The 24,255-nt window shown below is 43.7% G+C and overlaps 1 protein-coding gene across 1 annotated transcript; it reads left to right on the plus strand.

Moving 5' to 3' along the window:
* Positions 1-19,700: 19,700 nt before the first annotated feature.
* On the plus strand, positions 19,701-23,825 carry LOC110616925 (LEAF RUST 10 DISEASE-RESISTANCE LOCUS RECEPTOR-LIKE PROTEIN KINASE-like 1.2). The gene is made up of 4 exons (XM_021759455.2): positions 19,701-20,644; positions 22,027-22,065; positions 22,154-22,405; positions 22,489-23,825. The coding sequence occupies exons 1-4, from the start codon at positions 19,858-19,860 to the stop codon at positions 23,466-23,468; spliced, it is 2,058 nt and encodes a 685-aa protein (XP_021615147.1). The 5' UTR covers positions 19,701-19,857; the 3' UTR covers positions 23,469-23,825.
* The last annotated feature ends 430 nt before the right edge of the window (positions 23,826-24,255 follow it).

A 24,255-nucleotide genomic window follows, 5' to 3' on the forward strand; every position in this document is an offset into this window, starting at 1 on the left:
CTCTGGGTCAGTGGACCCAAGTGTGATCCATCAGTGGCAGAGTCAGTCTGCCAATGTAGTCCTGTGTTTGTTGAGGGAAGATGCTTGTCCGCCGACCTTGTGGTTCTAGACTTGACAGATTTTGACGTCATTCTAGGGATGGATTGGTTATCTACCCATGATGCTACCTTGGACTGCAGGGACAAGGTAGTCAGGTTCAGAGGTCAGGATGGGTCAGAGGTTGTCTTCAGGGGAGACAGGAGGGGTACACCTAGAGGTCTGATATCAGCTCTTCAGGCTCGTAGGTTGCTTAGGAAGGGATGTCAGGGGTATTTGGCTCATGTGAGAGAGCTCAGCAGTCAGGTTAGAGAACCCGCCTCGGTGCCAGTGGTTAAAGAGTTTATAGACGTCTTCCCAGACGAGCTGCCAGGTTTACCACCTGCTAGGGAGATAGAGTTTGAGATAGAACTGATGCCTGGAACCCGACCGATCTCTATCCCTCCCTACAGGATGGCACTAGCAGAATTGAAAGAGTTGAAAGAACAGTTGCAAGAGCTAGTAGAAAAGGGCTTCATCCGACCGAGCACCTCACCTTGGGGTGCACCAATCTTGTTTGTCAGAAAGAAGGATGGATCCCTTAGGCTTTGTATCGACTACAGGCAGTTGAACAAAGTCACTACCAAGAATAAATACCCATTGCCAAGGATCGACGATCTATTCGACCAGCTAGCAGGAGCGGGTTGTTTCTCCAAAATAGATCTGAGATCTGGGTATCATCAGTTGAGGATTAGAGAAGAAGATGTGCCAAAGACAGCTTTTAGGACCAGATATGGGCATTTTGAGTTCCTTGTAATGCCGTTCGGGTTAACCAACGCCCCTGCAGCATTCATGGATCTCATGAACATAATGTTTAGCCAATACCTGGACCACTTTGTTATTGTCTTCATAGATGATATCTTAGTGTATTCCAGGAATACAGAGGAGCATGCCCATCATCTGAGGTTGGTTCTGCAGACCTTGAGGGAACATGGCTTGTATGCCAAGTTCTCCAAGTGTGAGTTCTGGCTGAGGAGCATCTCATTCTTGGGGCATGTAGTGTCAGAGAATGGGATAGAGGTGGACCCCAAGAAAGTGGAAGCTGTAGCTAACTGGCCTAGACCCACTTCAGTGACAGAAATCAGGAGTTTCTTGGGTTTGGCAGGTTACTACAGGAGGTTCGTTCAGGACTTCTCGAAAATAGCAGCTCCTCTGACCAGGTTGACCAGGAAGAATCAGAAGTTTGTGTGGACCGACCAGTGCGAAGAGAGTTTTGAAGAGCTTAAGAAGAGGTTGACTTCAGCACCAGTGTTAGCTCTGCCATCTAGTGATGAAGACTTTACAGTCTTTTGTGATGCGTCCTGTGTGGGACTGGGTTGTGTACTAATGCAGAATGAAAGGGTAATTGCTTATGCTTCTAGACAGCTGAAGAAGCACGAGTTAAATTACCCCATGCATGATCTAGAGATGGCAGCAGTAATCTTTGCACTCAAGATGTGGAGGCACTACCTCTATGGGGTAAAATGTGAGATCTTTACAGATCATAAGAGCCTGCAGTACATCCTGAGTCAAAAAGATTTGAACTTGAGACAGAGGAGATGGGTAAAGCTGCTGAGTGACTATGATTGCAAGATTCAGTATCATCTGGGTAAGGCGAATGTCGTGGCAGACGCCCTAAGCCGGAAGTCACTAGGCAGTCTATCCCACATTACGGCGGAAAGGAGACCAGTGGTGAAGGAGTTTTACAAGCTCATTGAGGAAGGGCTACAGATGGAGTTGTCTGGTACAGGTGCTTTAGTGGCCCAGATGAGAGTGACACCTGTGTTTCTGGAGCATGTGGCTCAGAAACAGCATGAGGACCCAGATGTAATACCCGGCTAGACTCCGGTATCGGAATTCCTACCGTCCGGTGGAATTTGGGTGTCGGATACCTCTAGAAGGGTAAAAGCATGTTTTTATAAAATGTTTTCATGTATTTTAATGTTTTAAGTATGATTTTAAATAAATTTTTGCATGAAAATTCTTTAAGGAAAAAACTCAGGTTCGGCCGCCGAAACTCACTTTCGGCCGCCGAACATGCATGGACTTTGGGAGGCACGTTAGGCCCCCGAAAGTCTAAGTGAGGGAAGTGCAGGTTCGGCCGCCGAACCTTATGTTCGGCCGCCGAACATTGCATGGATGCGGAGGCACATTCGGCCCCCGAACGTGGCCTGGCCAGCCACTATAAAAGGGTCCCCTTGGTCCGCACGGGCGAGCTTTTTCTCTCCCATTGTCGGCCAAGGTGAGTCTCCACCGTTCCTCCCTCGATCTTGAGTGTTTCCTCTAGATCTTTCATGGTTTTAACAAGTTTATAACCTTGTTTTGAAGATTTGTGAGCTTTGAGCAAGCTTTGAGTGCTTGGAGGTTCAAAGAGCTTAATCTCTCCATCTCCAAGCTAGGATCGCTTTCCTCTCGTTTCTTCAAGAGGTAAGGGTCGATCTTGAACCCTTTTTATGTTTTAAACAAGTTTTAAGTAAGATCTATGGGTAGAAATGCATGTTAGGACATATGTTGAGTTTATGGGTTTTGATGAAGTTTGAGCAATGTAGCTTGTTTGTGTGTGAATGAAGTGTTGTAGATGGGGTATATGCATGTTTGAGACCCCTAGGAACTTGTATGCGTGTTTTGGTTGAGAAATATGCATGATCTATGGTTTTGGGAGGCAGGAGGTTCATTTGAACCAAGTTTCTGCCGTTTGGCAGAAACCAGGTTCGGCAGCCGAAGGGAGTTTCGGCCGCCGAACCCCTCTTGTGAAGGCAGCTTTCGGCTGCCGAAGGTGCCCCCGAAAAGAGACTTTCGTCTCTGTCTGGCACTTTCGGCCGCCGAAGGTGCCGCCGAACCTAGCTGAGTTTCGTCTCTGTCCAGGACTTTCGGCCGCCGAAAGTGCCGCCGAAGGTGCCCTGTTCAGCCGTTTCATGCATATTTTCTGTGATGTTTTCATGATGTTTTAGGGGGTTTTTGGGGGATATATTAGAGTTGTGTTTATATATGTTTGGTCCCTCATTGGAGTCCACCTGTGTAGGTTCGGACCCGAGGAACCGAGGACCCCAGCAGTGAGTGAGCTGCTTCAGTGTCTGGACAGAGCTAGCCAGAGGTGAGTGGAAACAAGCTTAATGTTTTAAATCAAATAACTGAATGGTTTGGGCATGCTTCACGCATCATGATGATATGTAATAGGCTGATTGCATTAGTACACGAATATGTCGCATTGCATTTTATTTTGTGGTTGTGGGTGAATGCTGTATGATCCAATTAGTCCACGAGACTTTATGTATGTTATGACAGGAAGACCAGGACCCCATGCTACGGCCTGGCACGAGACTTTATGTATGTATGACAGGAAGACCAGGACCCCATGCTACGGCCTGGCACGAGGCTTTATATATGCTATGACAGGAAGACCAGGACCCCATGCTACGGCCTGGCACGAGGCTTTATATATGTTATGACAGGAAGACCAGGACCCCATGCTACGGCCTGGCACGAGACTATGTTGGGACTAATTGGTGACAGGTTCACCCTTGATGTGGATTGTCTGTGATATGATGCATTTCATGAAAGCATGAACTTTAATATAATGTTTTCAGTTTCTGCTCACTGGGCTTTTAGCTCACCCCTCTCCCCTAACCCCAGGTTTGCAGGTACGGGATTGATAGAGAAGAAAAGAAGAGAAAAGTCATATGTATGTAATAGCTAGAGTTTGTGGACATGACAAATGATAAGAATGTAATTATGTTATTGAGGATAGAGTTGTGCTTGACCATAGTATATGTTAATCCCTTGGTATGTACATGATCTTATTTTAGGATGTATATGTGAACCAACTCAACACAGGATATATATTGCCCATTGAGGCTTTGATGAAATCCCACAGAGGGATTAATGTTTATGTATATGATGAATATAGTGCATGCACAGGTTGAGTTTGGTAAATGAAGAAAAGAAAAGTTTTTAATTCTTATGTATGTTTGTTGATCATGTATGGGATTAAACAGATAAACAGGATGTATGTTAGGCTTGCTACGGGTCCCGGCGGCCTTACGCCGATCTGGATCCTAGCGCCGGTAACGGTCCGGATTTCCGGGGCGTTACAGAGTGGTATCAGAGCCTGGGCCTCACGAGTACGGTGTGCTGAGCGAGGACGCTCAGGCCTTATGGGGGGTAGAAGCCCTATGAGGTGGATTGAAAGTATCCCACATCGGAAAGAGGTAAGGAGGGGGGACGCCTTATAAGGGCAAGCCCCAAGAGACCACAGTAGACGCGTTTTGAGGGGAAGGACGCTTGCGTGAACCCTCAGAAACAAATCCGTGAGGGGTAAGATGGGCCGAAGGTGCTCTCCCAAAGCGGACAATATCTACTGTTGTGGGCCCAGAGGATGTTACAATTGGTATCAGAGCCCTAGGTTCATATGGTCGGACCTAGAGTGTCGGGCTCATAGATGTTATAGAAGGTCAAGCACAATAGGCAAAAATCATGTCCACTAGGATAGGATGTAGAGTCCTGTCTTGCTATGATTGTATGATATGCCATGATGATATGCTATGTGTGTAATGTAGCTGTGAGGTTCATGCTTGCCGACATGAACCATTTAATGCTAATGTTTATGTGATGTTTACTGTTTCTCAGAAAACAGGATGAGAGGAACCCGTCGATCTGCACGATTGACTGGAATACCACCTCAGGACGAGGGCATTGATGCCCGTCCTTCAACATTGCCTAGGGCAATGTCGAGTAGGTCCAACAGGGACCGAGCAGTGAGAGACCCTAGAAGGTCTTTAGATCTGGGAAGAAGCAGATCAGTCAGAGGAACAGTGCAGGGAGGTATGTCAGAGGATATGGGGGATCAGATGGATGTTGATCAAAGGAGGGATGGCAGTTTGGGCGTCAGTATGTCAGAAGAGGGTATGGGAGAATCCCAAGGAGGCACTCAGGCCTCGGGATTTGTTCAGCCACCTCACTATCCGCCCTACACCCAAAATCCCGGGTATTCGATGGGAGGTACATCGGATTACCCTAGTTTTAACCCCTACCCCACACAGATGCCATACCCACCATACTACCCACCATATCCACAGTACCCAGTGTACCCACCTCCACCATACTATCCAAATCCAGCAAACCCTACCTCAGGGGATGCTGTACCTCCACCACCACCAGCACCTACATGCCCAGATACCCAGATACCTCAGCCTAGCTCATCTGGGAGAAGTAAGGCTAAAATGACAGATTACATGAAGTTGGGTGCTCCCCAGTTTGAGTCAGGTGATGACCCGTTTGTGTATTTGGAGAAGGTCAAGATGATCACAGAGGAGATCGGAGCTGATGATAGTAGAGCCATTCAGATGGCTGGTTTCACCTTGAAATGCAAAAAGGCCCGTGAGTGGTTCAAAAACTATGTGAAGCCGAGGGTGGATAGCCTATCGTGGGAGGAGTTCGCTAATGAATTTGCAGGATGGGCTTTCCCTGATAGTTCAAGGGAATTGAAGATGATAGAATTCGAGCAGTTGAGGCAAACCGATGACATGAGTGTAGACGAGTATACTGACAGGTTTATGGAGTTGCTGCCTTTTGCTGGGCAAGACCTTAGCACAGACCAGAAGAAGTCGAGGAGGTATATCATGAAGCTCCATCCTAGGTATTCCTCCTTGGTACAGTCAGCAGATAGAGAGAGTTTTCACGCCATAGTAGACATGGCTAGGAGAATGGAGGCTAGTGCCATCGTTCAGGGGACAGTCAAACAGACAGTGGCACAAGCTTCTGGTTCTAAAACTCCGGGAGGGGGAAGGTTAGATCCCTCTACCTTGAGTGCAGCAGCTTCAGGCAGTAAGAGATGGGGTAAGCCCAAGGGTAAGAAGAATAAGTTCTGGAACAAGGTCAAGTCTAGTCTGGGGTTTGGCAGTGGTTCTAGTTCTGGGGCGGATAATGCAGCTTGTGCGAAGTGTGGTAGGCCACACAGGGGTTTATGCCGGTATGGGACAACGACCTGCTACAGATGTGGGCAAGAGGGGCATATGTCATGGCAATGCCCTAAAGCAGTTCCTACGGCACAGACACAGCAGACAGCTTCAGGAAGTGTGGCACAGCCAGTAGCTCTAGCTGCTACACAGGCCAGTGGCAGAGGCAGAGGGAGAGGGTCAGCTTCTTCCTCAGCAGGATTCAGAGGTGAAGGTCCATCAGCTCCAGCCAGGATCTTCACCATGACACAGCAGGAGGCTAACACATCCAACACCGTGGTGTCAGGTAATCTCATCATTGGGTGTTCTGATGTGTATGCATTAATGGACCCGGGTGCATCTCACTCTTTTATTGCACCGAGAGCCGTTCAGAGGTTAGGATTGATGGTCTCTGGGTTAGAGTGTCCCCTATGGGTCAGTGGACCCAAGTGTGACCCGTCAGTTGCAGAGTCAGTCTGCCAGTGTAGTCCAGTTTTTATAGAGGGAAGATGCTTGTCCGCCGACCTTGTGGTTCTAGATTTGACAGACTTTGACGTCATTCTAGGGATGGATTGGCTATCTACCCATGGTGCTACCTTGGACTGCAGGGACAAAGTAGTTAAGTTCAGATGTCAGGATGGGTCAGAGGTCGTCTTCAGAGGAGACAAGAGGGGTACACCTAGAGGTCTAATTTCAGCTCTTCAGGCTCGTAGGTTGCTTAGGAGGGGATGTCAGGGGTTTCTAGCTCATGTGAGGGAGTTGGATAGTCATGTTAGAGAGCCCGCCTCAGTGCCTGTGGTGAGTGAGTTCTTAGATGTTTTCCCAGACGAGCTGCCAGGGTTACCACCTGCTAGGGAAATAGAGTTCGAAATTGAGTTAATGCCTAGTACCAGACCGATCTCTATCCCTCCCTACAGGATGGCACCAGCCGAGATGAAAGAGTTGAAGGAACAGTTGCAAGAACTGGTGGACAAGGGTTTCATCCGACCGAGTACCTCACCTTGGGGTGCTCCAGTACTCTTCGTGAAGAAAAAGGATGGATCCCTCAGGCTTTGTATCGACTACAGGCAGTTGAACAAAGTCACCATCAAGAATAAGTACCCATTGCCAAGGATCGACGATCTATTCGACCAGCTAGCAGGAGCGGGTTGTTTCTCCAAAATAGATCTGAGATCCGGGTACCATCAGTTGAGAATCAGAGAGGAGGACGTGCCAAAGACGGCCTTCAGGACCAGATATGGGCACTATGAGTTCCTTGTAATGCCGTTTGGGTTAACCAACGCCCCTGCAGCATTCATGGACCTCATGAACAGAATATTCAGACCATACCTGGATCACTTCGTTATTGTCTTCATAGATGATATCCTAGTGTATTCCAGGAATGCAGAGGAGCATGCCCATCATCTGAAGATAGTTTTGCAGACCTTGAGGGAACATGGCTTGTATGCCAAGTTCTCCAAGTGTGAGTTCTGGTTAAGGAGCATCTCATTCTTGGGGCATATAGTGTCAGAGAATGGAATAGAGGTAGACCCCAAGAAAGTAGAGGCTGTGACTAACTGGCCCAGACCCACCTCAGTGACAGAGATCAGAAGTTTCTTGGGTTTGGCTGGTTATTACAGGAGGTTCGTACAGGACTTCTCCAAAATTGCAGCTCCTTTAACCAGATTGACCAGAAAGAATCAGAGGTTCGAGTGGACCGATCGATGTGAAGAAAGCTTTGAGGAGCTCAAGAAGAGGTTGACTTCAGCACCGGTGTTAGCTCTGCCAACCAGCAATGAGGACTTCACAGTATTCTGTGATGCATCCAGAGTAGGCTTGGGTTGTGTGTTGATGCAGAATGGTAGGGTGATCGCTTATGCTTCTAGACAGCTAAAGAGGCATGAGATGAATTACCCCACACACGATCTGGAGATGGCAGCAGTTATCTTTGCCCTCAAGATGTGGAGGCATTACCTCTATGGGGTAAAATGTGAGATCTTCACAGATCATAAGAGCCTGCAGCACATCTTGAGTCAGAGGGATTTGAACTTGAGGCAGAGGAGATGGGTAGAACTGCTCAGTGACTATGATTGTAAGATACAGTACCATCCGGGTAAGGCTAATGTAGTAGCTGATGCCTTAAGCCGGAAATCACTTGGCAGTCTATCCCACATCACGGCAGAGAGGAGACCGGTGGTGAAGGAATTTTATAAGCTCATTGAGGAGGGTCTACAGATGGAGTTGTCTGGTACAGGTGCTTTGATTGCACAGATGAAAGTAACCCCCGTGTTTCTGGAGCAGGTGGCTCAGAAACAGCACGAGGACCCAGAGTTAGTGAAGATTGCCAGGACTGTTCAGTCAGGCAAAGATAGTGAGTTCAGATTCGATGATAAGGGGATCCTCCGCTATGGGAACAGACTATGTGTACCAGATGACATCGGGCTTAAAGGAGACATTATGAGAGAGGCTCATAATGCAAGATACAGTGTTCACCCTGGAGCCACCAAGATGTACCAAGATCTGAAGAGGGTGTATTGGTGGCCAGCTATGAAGAGGGAAGTGGCACAATTCGTGTCAGCCTGCGAAATATGTCAGAGGGTGAAGCTGGAACATCAGAAGCCGGCTGGAATGCTTAACCCGCTACCTATTCCAGAATGGAAATGGGAGAACATAGCTATGGACTTTGTAGTGGGGTTACCGGCAACATCCAACAGACTAGACTCCATATGGGTGATTGTGGACAGACTCACCAAATCTGCTCACTTCATTCCAGTTAGGAGCAACTACTCTGTGGATAAGTTAGCGCAGGTTTATGTGGATGAAGTCGTCAGACTACATGGGGTCCCGGTATCTATAGTGTCAGATAGAGGGCCCCAGTTCACCTCCAGATTTTGGCGGAGTCTGCAGAGTGCTATGGGTACCAGGTTAGATTTCAGTACTGCCTTCCACCCCCAGACTGATGGACAGTCAGAGAGGACCATCCAGACCATAGAAGATATGCTCAGAATGTGTGTGCTAGATTTTGGCGGTTCTTGGAAGCAACATCTACCTTTGGTGGAGTTTGCCTACAATAACAGCTATCATGCTAGCATAGGGATGGCTCCATACGAAGCTTTGTATGGGAGGAAGTGCAGGTCACCCGTTTGCTGGGAGGAGGTTGGAGAGAGGTCCTTAGCAGGGCCTGAGCTTGTTGAGATCACCAGCAGGGTGGTGCCCATTATCAGAGAAAGGATAAAGACTGCCACCAGCAGGCAGAAAAGTTATGCAGACATCCGCAGGAAACAGGTAGAGTTTCAGGAGGGGGATCTAGTATTGCTCAAGGTGTCTCCGATGAAAGGGGTGGTTCGATTTGGTAAAAAGGGTAAGCTAGCTCCGCGGTACATTGGACCCTTTGAAGTCCTGCAAAGGATTGGGAATGTATCATACAAGCTGGACTTGCCTGCTTCTATGGAAAGAATCCATCCGGTTTTCCATGTTTCCATGTTGAGGAAGTTCGTGTCAGATCCGGGCAAGGTTCTTAGCGAGCCTGATGTGGAGATCCAAGAGGATCTCACGTATGTTGAACAGCCAGTGCGGATTCTTGACACTCAGATCAGAAAGTTGAGGAACAAGGAAATCCCGATGGTGAAAGTCCTTTGGAACCACCACAATTTGGAAGAATGCACTTGGGAGACCCGGGAGTCCATGCTCCAGCAGTACCCCCACCTCTTCTAAGGTTAGTTGAGATGTGTTCCATGTGCTATAGGTGTGTATGTTATGTTTGTTTCGCTATGCAAGTACTAGTTGAGGAACATTCGGGGACGAATGTTCTTAAGGGGGGGAGAATGTAATACCCGGCTAGACTCCGGTATCGGAATTCCTACCGTCCGGTGGAATTTGGGTGTCGGATACCTCTAGAAGGGTAAAAGCATGTTTTTATAAAATGTTTTCATGTATTTTAATGTTTTAAGTATGATTTTAAATAAATTTTTGCATGAAAATTCTTTAAGGAAAAAACTCAGGTTCGGCCGCCGAAACTCACTTTCGGCCGCCGAACATGCATGGACTTTGGGAGGCACGTTAGGCCCCCGAAAGTCTAAGTGAGGGAAGTGCAGGTTCGGCCGCCGAACCTTATGTTCGGCCGCCGAACATTGCATGGATGCGGAGGCACATTCGGCCCCCGAACGTGGCCTGGCCAGCCACTATAAAAGGGTCCCCTTGGTCCGCACGGGCGAGCTTTTTCTCTCCCATTGTCGGCCAAGGTGAGTCTCCACCGTTCCTCCCTCGATCTTGAGTGTTTCCTCTAGATCTTTCATGGTTTTAACAAGTTTATAACCTTGTTTTGAAGATTTGTGAGCTTTGAGCAAGCTTTGAGTGCTTGGAGGTTCAAAGAGCTTAATCTCTCCATCTCCAAGCTAGGATCGCTTTCCTCTCGTTTCTTCAAGAGGTAAGGGTCGATCTTGAACCCTTTTTATGTTTTAAACAAGTTTTAAGTAAGATCTATGGGTAGAAATGCATGTTAGGACATATGTTGAGTTTATGGGTTTTGATGAAGTTTGAGCAATGTAGCTTGTTTGTGTGTGAATGAAGTGTTGTAGATGGGGTATATGCATGTTTGAGACCCCTAGGAACTTGTATGCGTGTTTTGGTTGAGAAATATGCATGATCTATGGTTTTGGGAGGCAGGAGGTTCATTTGAACCAAGTTTCTGCCGTTTGGCAGAAACCAGGTTCGGCAGCCGAAGGGAGTTTCGGCCGCCGAACCCCTCTTGTGAAGGCAGCTTTCGGCTGCCGAAGGTGCCCCCGAAAAGAGACTTTCGTCTCTGTCTGGCACTTTCGGCCGCCGAAGGTGCCGCCGAACCTAGCTGAGTTTCGTCTCTGTCCAGGACTTTCGGCCGCCGAAAGTGCCGCCGAAGGTGCCCTGTTCAGCCGTTTCATGCATATTTTCTGTGATGTTTTCATGATGTTTTAGGGGGTTTTTGGGGGATATATTAGAGTTGTGTTTATATATGTTTGGTCCCTCATTGGAGTCCACCTGTGTAGGTTCGGACCCGAGGAACCGAGGACCCCAGCAGTGAGTGAGCTGCTTCAGTGTCTGGACAGAGCTAGCCAGAGGTGAGTGGAAACAAGCTTAATGTTTTAAATCAAATAACTGAATGGTTTGGGCATGCTTCACGCATCATGATGATATGTAATAGGCTGATTGCATTAGTACACGAATATGTCGCATTGCATTTTATTTTGTGGTTGTGGGTGAATGCTGTATGATCCAATTAGTCCACGAGACTTTATGTATGTTATGACAGGAAGACCAGGACCCCATGCTACGGCCTGGCACGAGACTTTATGTATGTATGACAGGAAGACCAGGACCCCATGCTACGGCCTGGCACGAGGCTTTATATATGCTATGACAGGAAGACCAGGACCCCATGCTACGGCCTGGCACGAGGCTTTATATATGTTATGACAGGAAGACCAGGACCCCATGCTACGGCCTGGCACGAGACTATGTTGGGACTAATTGGTGACAGGTTCACCCTTGATGTGGATTGTCTGTGATATGATGCATTTCATGAAAGCATGAACTTTAATATAATGTTTTCAGTTTCTGCTCACTGGGCTTTTAGCTCACCCCTCTCCCCTAACCCCAGGTTTGCAGGTACGGGATTGATAGAGAAGAAAAGAAGAGAAAAGTCATATGTATGTAATAGCTAGAGTTTGTGGACATGACAAATGATAAGAATGTAATTATGTTATTGAGGATAGAGTTGTGCTTGACCATAGTATATGTTAATCCCTTGGTATGTACATGATCTTATTTTAGGATGTATATGTGAACCAACTCAACACAGGATATATATTGCCCATTGAGGCTTTGATGAAATCCCACAGAGGGATTAATGTTTATGTATATGATGAATATAGTGCATGCACAGGTTGAGTTTGGTAAATGAAGAAAAGAAAAGTTTTTAATTCTTATGTATGTTTGTTGATCATGTATGGGATTAAACAGATAAACAGGATGTATGTTAGGCTTGCTACGGGTCCCGGCGGCCTTACGCCGATCTGGATCCTAGCGCCGGTAACGGTCCGGATTTCCGGGGCGTTACACCAGAGTTAGTAAAGATTGCCAGGACTATTCAGTCAGGCAAGGGCAGTGAGTTCAGATTCGACAGTAAGGGGATCCTCCGCTATGGGAGCAGACTTTGTGTACCATATGACATAGGGCTAAAAGGAGACATTATGAGAGAGGCTCATAATGCAAGATACAGCGTTCTCCCCGGAGCCACCAAGATGTATCAAGATCTGAAGAAAGTTTATTGGTGGCCAGCGATGAAGAAAGAAGTGGCACAGTTTGTGTCAGCCTGCGAAGTGTGTCAGAGGGTGAAGTTGGAATATCAGAAACCGGCTGGAATGCTTAACCCGCTACCTATTCCAGAGTGGAAATGGGAGAATATAGCTATGGACTTCGTAGTGGGGTTACCGGCGACGTCCAACAGATTAGACTCCATATGGGTGATTGTGGACAGACTCACCAAATCTGCTCACTTCATCCCTGTCAGGAGTGGCTATTCTGTGGACAAGTTGGCACAGGTATATGTGGATGAGATCGTCAGGCTGCATGGGGTTCCTATTTCAATAGTGTCTGATAGAGGACCCCAGTTCACCTCCAGGTTTTGGCGGAGTCTGCAGAATGCCATGGGTACCAGGTTGGATTTTAGCACTGCTTTCCATCCACAGACGAACGGACAGTCCGAAAGGACCATCCAGATTATCGAGGATATGCTCAGAATGTGTGTGCTGGATTTTGGCGATTCTTGGAGGCAGCATCTACCTTTGGTGGAGTTTGCCTACAATAACAGCCATCATGCTGGCATCGAGATGGCTCCATACGAAGCTTTGTATGGAAGGAAGTGCAGATCACCTGTTTGCTGGGAAGAAGTTGGAGAAAAGGCCTTGGCAGGGCCTGAGCTAGTAGAGATTACCAGCAGGGTGGTACCCGTAATCAGAGAGAGGATCAAGACTGCTGTAAGCAGACAGAAGAGTTATGCAGACATCCGCAGATGGCAAGTAGAGTTTCAGGAGGGGGATCTGGTATTGCTCAAGGTGTCTCCAATGAAAGGAGTGGTTCGCTTTGGGAAGAAAGGTAAACTAGCCCCACGATACATCGGACCCTTTGAAATCTTGCAAAAGATTGGGAATGTGTCGTACAAGCTGGATTTACCTGCTTCAATGGGAAGAATCCATCCGGTTTTCCATGTTTCAATGTTGAGGAAGTTCGTGTCAGATCCGGGCAAGGTTCTTAGCGAGCCTTATGTGGAGATCCAAGAAGATCTCACCTATGTTGAGCAGCCAGTGCGGATCATAGACACCCAGATCAGAAAGCTGAAAAATAAGGAAATCCCGATGGTGAAAGTCCTGTGGAACCACCACAATATGGAAGAATGCACTTGGGAGACACGGGAGTCCATGCTCCAGCAATACCCTTATCTTTTCTAAGGTTAGTTTTTTTTGTGAGTTTTATGTGCTTTGTTGTATGATATGTGTATGCCATGCTATGTGCTAGTTGAGGAACATTCGGGGATGAATGTTCTTAAGGGGGGAGAATGTAATACCCGGCTAGACTCCGGTATCGGAATTCCTACCGTCCGGTGGAATCTCGGATGTCGGAGACCTCTAGAAGGGTAAAACCATGTTTTCTTAAAATGTTTTGATGTATTTTATGGTTTTTAATGAAAATAAATTCAAGTTTTGAGTGGAGAGAGCTTTGGAGACTTTGCCAGGTTCGGCCGCCGAAAGTCATGTTCGGCCGCCGAACGTGAGGAGGTTTTGGGAGCGCTTTAGGCCTCCGAAAGCCTTGTTTGAATCAGCCAAGGTTCGGCCGCCGAACCTCATGTTCGGCCGCCGAACTTGCATGCGCTGTGGGGGCACGTTAGGCCGCCGAAAGGTGGTAAGGACAGCCCTATAAAAGGACCCCATGGCCGAAACGGGCAAGCTTTTCTTCCCGTTTTCGGCCAAGGTGAGTTCTCCACCGCCCCTCCTCTGTTTTGAGCTTCTCCCTTCGAGATTTCATGTTTTTCTTATGAGTTTTCATCTTGTTTTGAAGATTTTCGAGTTTAAAGCAAGTTTTGGAGCTTTGAGGTTCAAGAACTCAAATCTCTCCCATCTCCGAGCTAGGGTCGTTCTCCTCTCGATCTACAAGAGGTAAGGGCCGATCTTGAGCTCACTACATGTTTTTAACAAGTTTTAAGTTGATTCTTGAAGTAGAAATGCATGTGTAGGGTTTTATGAGTTTTTGGATTTATGTTGGGTTATGGACAATGTATGTTGGATTTGTGTTGTTTGATGTGTTGTAGATGGGGTTTTAGTTGGTTTGAAGCCCCTAGGAGCTTGTATGCTTGAGTATGTGTGTTGTAGAATAGGATTATGCATGATTGGAAGTTTTGGAGGCGAATGTGCTTAGAGGAGCCAAGTTTCTGCCCTTTGGCAGAAACCAGGTTCGGCAGCCGAACATGGCTGGGGAGGCAAGCCTTTCGGCTGCCGAAGCCTGCCCCCGAAAAGAGACTTTCGTCTCTGTCTGGGACTTTCGGCCGCCGAAGGTGCCGCCGAACCTGCCTGGGTTTCGGCTCTGGAGGGACTTTCGGCCGCCGAAGGTGCCGCCGAAAGTGCCCTGTTCAGCCTTCCTTTGCATGATTTTGCATGATTGTTTTGAGGTGTTTTAGGGGGTTTTTGGGGGATGTTTTTAGAGTTATGTTCTAGTTGTTTGGTCCCTCATTTGAGTCCACCTGTGTAGGTTCGAACCCGAGGAACCGAGGACCCCAGCAGTGAGTTAGCTGCATCAGTCTTTGTCAGAGCTAGCCAAGAGGTGAGTAGAATAAACCTTTACGATTTAAAGCAAATAAATTATAAAGTTTTGAGCATGTTCATGCATCATGAATGCCATGCGATGAATTAGGTTGTTTGCATTAGAAATCACGAATATGTTGCATTGCATTTATGATGTTGATGTGGATTGGTTATTGGATGACCCTTTAGTCCTCATATGATATGATGATGATACGGCATGGTATGGTATGGAAGTCCAGGTTGTACCCATTCTACGTCCCTGGCACTATGTAAGAGAAAGTCTAGGTTGTACCCATTCTACGTTCCTGACACATTGGAATGTTATGATATGTTATGTTAAGAGAAAGACCGGTTGTACCCATTCTACGTCCCGGCACTTTGGAATGTAGAGGACTATTGGTGACAATACCATCCGAGATGTGATTTGTTGTGATGTGTTGCATTACATGATGGCATGAGATTTTAAATGTTTTATTATTCTACTCACTGGGCTCTTGTAGCTCACCCCTTTCCCTCATCCCCCAGGATTGCAGGTACGGGCTAGACAGAGAAGTTAAGAAGAGTAAAGTCATATGTTTGTAATAGATAGAAAGTGGACATGATAAATTTTATAATGATGTAAAGTTGAATAGTCATGTTATGTATAATGATATTGAGGATTAGAAGTTGTGCTTGACCCTATGGATGTTGTTATCCCTTTTATTACATGGTCTTAGATGTTTTATCATGTAGATGTAAACCAACTCAACACATGCTATGCCACCCATTGGGGGCATTGATGAGATCCCACAGAGGGGTCAAGGTTATGATTATGACTATGTTCAGTGCATGCACAGGTTGAGTTTGGCGTATGATAGACTGTATGAAAGAAAAGTTTTAATTTTTATGTATGTTGTTGATCATGTATGGGATTAAATAGGTTTACAGGTCACATGTCAGGCTTGCTACGGGTTCCGGCGGCCTTAAGCCGATCTGGATCCTAGCGCCGGTAGCGATCCGATTTTCGGGTCGTTACACCCTGAGTGTCTTCTGGGAAGAGATGACCGTTGGGGAATGCTTTGTTACTTGCATGACCTCGGCACTGCTACCTTCCCCGTCTCGGCCTCTTTTCCTTCCTCTCCTGCTCATCCGTCCCCCAGTCCCTCCGAAAATCATATTGATGGTTCCACTGGAGCCATCATTCACTGGTCCTGCTCCTGTCCTCCTGGGTTTCTCTGCTGCGAGGTTCTGCTGAGGCCTTTCCCCCTCTGGTTTTTTCACAAAATTCCCGAGATGCCCCCTTTTTATCAGCCTTTCGATTTCGCTGATCAGCTGATAGCAATTGTTGGTGTCATGGCCGTGTGTACGATGATACTGACAGTATTTGTCAGGGTCTCTCTGGCTCGCTTCGGCCCTCATGGGTTTTGGCCATTGGAGGAACTCCTTGTTTTGGACTGCTATGAGCACTTCGGCTCTGGAGGCGTTGAGAGGGGTCAGGGTCTCTGGGACTCGCGGGGGGAATGGTCTTTGTTCTGGCACCCGAGGGGGGAATGGTCTCTGGTCCCTTCGGTCCCAGGGTTGTCTGTAGGTCTCAAGCCTTTTGCTATGCTTTTTCTCCTGCCTTTCCGGCCTCCTTTCTTCCGGAGCTTTTCCCTTATCAGCTGCTTCCTTAGCGAATCTGCTCGTCATCAAGGCATCATCCTACCTTATGTACTTTTCTGCCCTCTTCATCAGTTCTGCCAGCTAGGTCGGCGGTTTCCTGCTCAATGAGCCAAAGAACTCTGGGGAGGTCGTCCCTTTTTGCATGGCTTCTACAGCTCGATTTTCATCCAGCTTAGGGATCTGCAGGGCCTCCGTGTTAAAACGGGCTACGTACTCCCTCAACGGTTCATTTCTCCTCTGCTTGACTGTCTCCAGGTAGCTGGTTTTCCTGTCAGCCGGCACTCCAGCTATGAATCGACTGATGAAGACATTAGCCAAATCCCCAAAACTCCTGATACTCCCAGCTTCTAGGCTGTTGAACCACGTCCGTGCCGGCCCCGTGAGCGTAGTGAGGAATACCTTGCACATCAAGGCATCCGATAAGGTCTGCAGCTCCATGAAGGTTTTGTAGTTGAGGACGTGCTCCCTTGGGTTTCCAACTCCGTCTTACGCAGCCATAGGGGGCATCATGAACTTCTTGGGGATAGTTTCCTGCTGTACCCATCTCGAGAAAGGTGAGGACGCGGGTAAGAGGGCCTGCTTATGGTCCTTCGCCCCCAGCTCGGCTAGAAGCTGTTCTCTCATTCTCTATAGTTTCTGATCCACATTTTCTTCCTCTTGTCTGGGCTTCTTCTTTAGACGATATTCCTCTTCCCACTCTTCATTTCTTGTCCTCTTAGTTGTTCTGGCTGAGTAACTCTCCGCCTCATCATTTTCTATCAGCTCCCTTACCCTCCTTCCATGGGTTCTAGCCTCCGGCTCTTCATCTACACCCGCCCTTCTACTTCTTTATCCCGTTTCTCTGCTGTTTGTTTGGGGGTGGTTAAAGGTAGGCTGGGGTTTGTTGGTTCGGGGTTCCTCCACCACAGGCAACACGTTCACTGGGGTATTGAGGCCTCTCTGCTGCATTATCTGTCCCAGCCAATGGGCGGTGTTTTGTAGTTGGAGGGCCATGGCTTGGAGGTCCTGGTTGGATAGAGTGGTTCCAGACACATTCCCTGCCGAGCCCGACGAGGGATTGAAATGGATTGGTGGTTGGTTATTTGGGATTGTGGGGCTAGAAAAAGAGAACTGTTGCCCCTCCTAGGCAGAGCTCAGGTCATTAAGGGTATTGGCAATGTTGTTTTCATTATGGTTGGCCATTGTGGATCTCAGTGGGTTTTGTAAGAGTGGAACTCCGGCGATGAAAAGATCTCCTTCGTTCCCACAGACGGCGCCAAATGATGATCTGAGATCCAGAGAAAAATAGGGTTTACAAGGATTGAGTAAGTTTGGTCTGAGAGGAGGGTGCTCCTCTCCTTTTATTCTTTTCTTTTGTCGGCTAGTGAGGTCTAACGGCCCTGCCACTATTGGGCCACATGTCTCTGCCATGCGGATACGTACGTACTGAAATATCAGACGTCTGTTCCATGCTAAACGGCCATTTAATTTTCCCTTGACACGCGTGTAACAGGTCTGCCTAACGTATGGGCCGGCTGCCCCTTATCACATTGGGCTTCAGAAACGAGCCAGGTGTGAAAGGACTAAGGCCCACGGGAGGTCCGACTTCAAGGCTAGGTGGTCCAGGCCGGCTCGTCGAAGAGGTCCTATAACCTTTGGATCAGGGTTGCCATTATGAGTTAGGCCTTATACCGGGGTGATGAAATCTAGCGGTCATCAATCTCAAATATAGGATTGATTTGATTTGGATAAGTTAGTTTGGTGGGTTGTATCCAAACAGTTAACAACCTTATGTCTATGAGAAAGAAAATTGAATAGTGTTGTGTTTGCGCTTCGATGATGTTGCTATGTTCTTTTGATAAGGTCTGTCGTGACTTTAATTCTCTACCTTTTTTTTGAATGCAAATGACACGTTCGTTCACATTTAATTAATGGGAGAGTTATTATTTAATTTTTATGATATAAAAAAATTTATTAATTAAATCATTGATATTAAAATTTATATTAATTTTTTTTAATATTTTATAAAATATATTAATTAATTTTATCAGTTAAATATTATAAAAAAATTTAAAATATTTATAATATAAAAGAAATAATTAGTTAATTTTTTAAAAAATTAAGAGATTAACTAATAAATTTTTTAAAATTATAAAAATTAAATAATAAAATATTTAATAAAAAATTAGTGGAATAACTAATTAATAAAGTTTTTAAAACATTATAAATATTTTAATATATTTTTTAAAATTAAGAGATTAATTAGTGAATTTTTTTATTATAAAAATTAAATAGTAATTTTTTAAATTTATTAACACATTTAATGTTAAAATATGTATTAATAAATATAATGAAATTTTAAAGTTACATCAGCTTATAAGTTTAATATTTATAAGAAAAAATTTATCCCAAGCTTTTCTGTTTTAATATTATAAGTTAAACTTATAAATCCAAAAATATTAAAAATAAACAGATTAATGAGTTTGCCGCCTATATCAGGCTGACATTAACATTTTTCTTATTTGTTTGGCAGGTTATTGAGGTAGATAAATTCATCCCGTTTGACAACATTTTTTTTTTAATCCTTAGTTGATAATATTTTTCTTTCTAAGCCCTATTTGATAAAAAAAACCCTAATTCCACCTCATCATTTCTCTCCTATTGTGATTATTTCTTTCTTCTTTTTTTTTACTATGTTTACACAGAATTTTAAAAGCCTCTTGAATTTGAGATACTCGATCCCTATTCTTAAATAGTATCTAAGAAATACTTTGAGCTACTCGGATTAAACCACTTTAGAGTATTATAATTATTTTAATTGATTGATATGGTATTATTATTAAGATTGAAATTAAAAAGATCATGAAAAAAGCCGAACTAAATTTTTTAAAATTTTAATTTTTAATTCTATTCTTCTAATTCTCAATCTCTATTATTTTAAAAAAGATAATAAAGCCTGTACAACGAAGCCCAATTATATTTTCTAATGCATAATCAATTACTTTTATTTTTTGAGAAAAACAAATCAACTTATATGTGATATTTCGTAAATAAAATTTTTTAGATAATTCGGTTGACTATAAATTTAAAAAATATTGAAATAAATTTTATTTATTTTTTTATAGAGATTCAATTATTTATGTTTTAAAAACATCTTAATGGATGAATATTAGGATTTCTAGTTTTACCTCCCTATTTATGGTTATAGCAAGCCCCATTAATTACAATAAACTTACTCGCCAACTGGCAGAACTTTCCTAAAAGGGACGTTCCAATGGCGTAGGTTCAACGGTCTAATATTTAACGCTGATACCATTAGAGGACTCCTCAACTTGTCAGATACCGACATTGCCTTCTTCTCTTCTCTCCTCCCATGTATAAAAAAAATCATATTCTCTCTCTCCTCTCTCCATAGATCTCTACACTATTTCCTACATCTCCAAATGAACCAAAGCTTCCAGTTCATACCCTTTTCTCCATTTATATATTTCTTTATCATCACTTCCTTTCTCCTACCCAGAAGGGCCATATGCACAAATCCCCAGTTCCTTGCCTGCAGCATCCCCAAATCTTGTGGCGATGGCCAAATCATATCCTTCCCATTTTACATCCACGATCAGCAAGAATCTTTCTGTGGTTACCCTGGATTCAATCTCACTTGTCATAATCGCCGTCCAATTCTCAGACTACGTGGTAGTTATTATATTATCCACCAAATCGACTACACGAGCCAGACTCTTCGTGTCTCAAACGCAGTGGTTTTCGACACAAACACCACTTGTGTTCCTCAATTCAGAAACTTATCTCTACTCGATGACCGGTTCAAGATATTCTCAAACCAGACAGACCTCTTCTTGCTCTCTCGTTGTAACTCAACATTGCTGGGAGGTGCAGCTAATAGTGTGCTTCTAAAGTACAAGGTTGATTGTAATGGTGAGAGAGAAACTGGTCCAACTTTATCGATATTTGACGGTGATCCACTTCTGGGTATTGCATCAGACGTGTGTGAAGATGAATTGGTTGTACCTGTGGATGTGGAAAGAGGAAAGAATGAAGGGATTGAAAGGATGATAAAACGAGGGTTCGTGTTGAAATGGACTGCAAGTAATTGCAGCATTTGTAAAAGCAGTGGAGGCAAATGCGGTTTTAATATCAGCACCTACCATTTCAAGTGTTTCTGCCCAGACAGGCCCCATGCTTGGGCTTGTCATCCTGATCGAGAAGATGCAGGTGAGTTGATTTTTTTCTTTTCTCAGTGTCCACACATTTATGGTAATATGGTTGCATCTCTGTAGATAAGATAAAGCAGTTCCTGTCTGGCTATGGATTGAGATCACTTGTTTGGCTTGCTTCCGATTTTTTTTTTTTTTCCTTTTAATGAAAATATCGTACAAAATAAATGTGCATACTCTAACTATTAGATTTAAATCTCCGATATTAATTAATGACCATTGGCGACAGCGGTTGCCACTTGGGTAGAGTTGGCTCTGCCAGAAAGGGACTAGTATGGCCGTCGTGCCCACCCTTCAAACTTCAAAGGTCAAAAATGGATCCGTCTAGGTGAGTCTCACCTTGGTAGGTCCTGTTTAAAATTTGGAACAAGTCAAAATTTTTTTAGCAAGTGATTGCGGGTTAGAGACTCGAACATGAGTTTGCTTAAACTATGTGCGTTAGACACTGTTCAAACAAGGTTAGCGGAATAAATCCAGTTAAACTTTATGGTTTTTAAGTTTTAAGTTAGCAAAATTCTTAAAATTGACAAAGTTAATCAAGTCTTTCCTTTACGTTATATTATAATTTAAAATTTCAAGGTGTTTTAGATTATATTAGTATGAAATTCGTAAATTTTTATAAAATTAATTAGTTTGTATCTATTTCAAAATTATATAAATTTATACTAATTTGTATCTATTTTAAAATTATATAAAATTAACTAGTTTGTATCTATTTTAAAATTATAAATAAAATTTATTTATACTATTATTTAAAATAAATGCAAATGATATATTAAAAAAATTTAATACTTTCCATCTTTATTGCAATTTCAATCACCGTGAAAAAATATAGAGTTGATGTAAATTTTTTAATTATAAAAAATTTTAATTTTAATTTTTTATTTTTTATCAATAAAATTAATAACTATATAATTAAAATCGGGGCAAAGACGCGATGCCAACTAGTTAGAGGTATACAGAATTAGGTGAGCTAATTAGGAAGGATTTTTATGGGGTGGGTTTTTCTGTGGTGTGAAGTGAACGTACGTGTGAATAAGTCGGAAGTCAAATGCATTTCACGAAAGTTAGAGGGAATTGGGTGGACCGAAGCATGTTGAAAACATGCCCGTGGTATTAAATATCATAAATTTCAATTATATCCTAATAATTATATAAGATATTTTTGCCAACTGTGCATTTAATGTTTCCACTTCCATGCCTATTTAAATTGGAGAATGTATATATACACTTTCTGTTTCGTAATTTTTTAAAAAAATATTAAATTTTATTAAATATTAAGATATATTTAATTAAAAAAGATAACGTTCACTTGTCCAAAATAAATCTCTCTCTTAGTATTTGATATTAACATCTCACTTCTTTAAATTCTATTTTCAGGAAACAGCAACTTCAGAATGAAGTTAGGAGTGGGATTAGGTAAATGAACAGCAAAATTAGCTCTGCTCATGCTGCTGCTGCTTAACACACACTAGAAATTGTTAACAACTTTACTCTTATTTTTCAGGTGCGGGCATTGGAGCACTGGTCATATTATTGTTTCTTTACATTTTCCAAAGTTACCGTAAAAGAAAACATGCTTCCTCTAACTTCCTGTCAACAAGTTCCTTTACTGATCGCTCCTCAAAATCAGACACAGAAAGGGGTGGCGTCTTCTTCGGCGTTCCCCTCTTCTCTTACACTGAACTTGAAGAAGCTACCAATAATTTTGACGGCAAAAAAGAGATCGGAGATGGAGGTTTTGGAACTGTATATTTTGGTAAGGAGATAAAGGAAAAAAAAAGAAAGAACAACTCACTTATGATAGATTTGAATGAGCTTATTTTGTTATGTTCTAACCAGGTAAGCTCCGAGATGGACGAGAGGTTGCAGTAAAGCGGCTGTATGAACACAATTATAGAAGGGTTGAACAGTTCATGAATGAAATCGAAATCCTTACACGCCTACGCCACAAAAATCTTGTCACCCTTTATGGATGCACTTCCCGTCGCAGCCGGGGGCTCCTGCTTGTGTATGAATACGTTCCCAATGGTACGGTGGCTGATCATCTCCATGGTACAATGTGTACGTCCAGTCCACTAACATGGCATATTCGACTGAGCATTGCAATCGAAACAGCTAGTGCTTTGGCTTACCTTCATGCTTCAGACATCATACATAGGGATGTCAAAACCGACAACATTCTCCTTGACAACAACTTCTGTGTGAAAGTTGCTGATTTTGGTCTCTCCAGGTTGCTTCCTAATGACGTTACTCATGTCTCCACTTCCCCTCAAGGGACCCCAGGATATGTTGATCCTGAATATCACCAATGCTACCGACTTACTGATAAGAGTGACGTCTACAGCTTTGGAGTTGTGTTAATTGAGCTCATATCTTCAATGCCTGCTATTGATATTAGCAGGCATCGACATGAGGTTAATTTGGCCAACTTAGCGATAAACAAGATTCAAAAATGTGAATTTGATGAGTTGATAGATCCATCTTTTGGGTACAAGTCTGATGAAGAAGTTAAGAGAATGGCGATTGCAGTGGCTGAGTTAGCATTTCGATGTTTGCAACAGGACAAGGAAATGAGACCCTCCATGGATGAGGTACTGGAAGAACTAAAGAGAATTGAGAGTGCTGCAGGTTTCAGGGAGAATCAAGATGAGATACACAATGATAATAAGCCATTGAGGAATATGCTGCCACCACATTCACCACCAGCTGATTGCGAGGATGCTTCACTGTTGAAACTTATCCGACTGCCATCTTCACCAGATACAGTAACTGCTAAATGGGCGAGTAGTTGCTCCACTGCATCCAATGTCAGCGGTTAGAATTTTATTTTTCTTTTCTATCTGCTGCTCAATTTTCAAGGTGGATGATGAGGGTATGATCAACGTTCAGTATCAAACGGAAACAAGTGGGACAATTGCTTCTCATTTTACTTTATTTTCCTGTTCATAGAGACCATCGTTAGGCTAATTCTCATTTGAGTGTAAATAGTAATTGAAGGTCCTAATTATATACCAATGTCCATATTCTGAATCCCATGTGATGAACCTTGGTTGTTATTAGGAACACAAAAGGAAAAATTGCTTTAGTGTTCTGAAGAACAACCTTGATATGATGCATCACCTTTCTTATTTCATGGAAAACTCTCCTGAGTATTACACCATCGGGTGATTATAGAATTTTCCTTGTATAATTTGCTCTTTCTTCTTTTTTTTTTTTTAGAAAAAAAACTCAGACACAATATACAGTACGAGATAATCAACAATTATTTTTGTTCTCTTTTGGAGAAGTTAAGGAACACACATGTATATATGAATACTAACTTTAGGTGAACATATCTCACTTGATTTCCTTAGCCTCACCCTTCTTTTCGGAAATTTTGAGAAAGATGTGAAAAATAGTCAGCCATGCCTCAAAACTATGCCTTGGGATTATAGAGCCTTGACACTTGTAGGTTGAACCATTCCACAGGTTCCATTATATATAGGCTTTTTAAGTGTAATTGATTTCTGAAAGCTAGTTAATTTTTTTTAAATTAATATATTATAATAATATATTTATATTATATTAATTTAATAATACTATTTATAATATAATTTTTATAATAAT

This window comes from Manihot esculenta, chromosome 6 (assembly GCF_001659605.2).
Source record: "Manihot esculenta cultivar AM560-2 chromosome 6, M.esculenta_v8, whole genome shotgun sequence".
NCBI classification, from domain to species: Eukaryota; Viridiplantae; Streptophyta; class Magnoliopsida; order Malpighiales; family Euphorbiaceae; genus Manihot; species Manihot esculenta.

Excerpts from the sequence above, each read along its gene's own strand:
- LOC110616925 (XM_021759455.2), top strand. The coding sequence starts at position 19,858 with ATGAACCAAAGCTTCCAGTTCATACCCTTTTCTCCATTTATATATTTC. Across the intron at positions 20,645-22,026 it reads TCCTGATCGAGAAGATGCAG|GAAACAGCAACTTCAGAATG; the intron begins GTGAGTTGATTT and ends TTCTATTTTCAG. Across the intron at positions 22,066-22,153 it reads GAAGTTAGGAGTGGGATTAG|GTGCGGGCATTGGAGCACTG; the intron begins GTAAATGAACAG and ends CTTATTTTTCAG.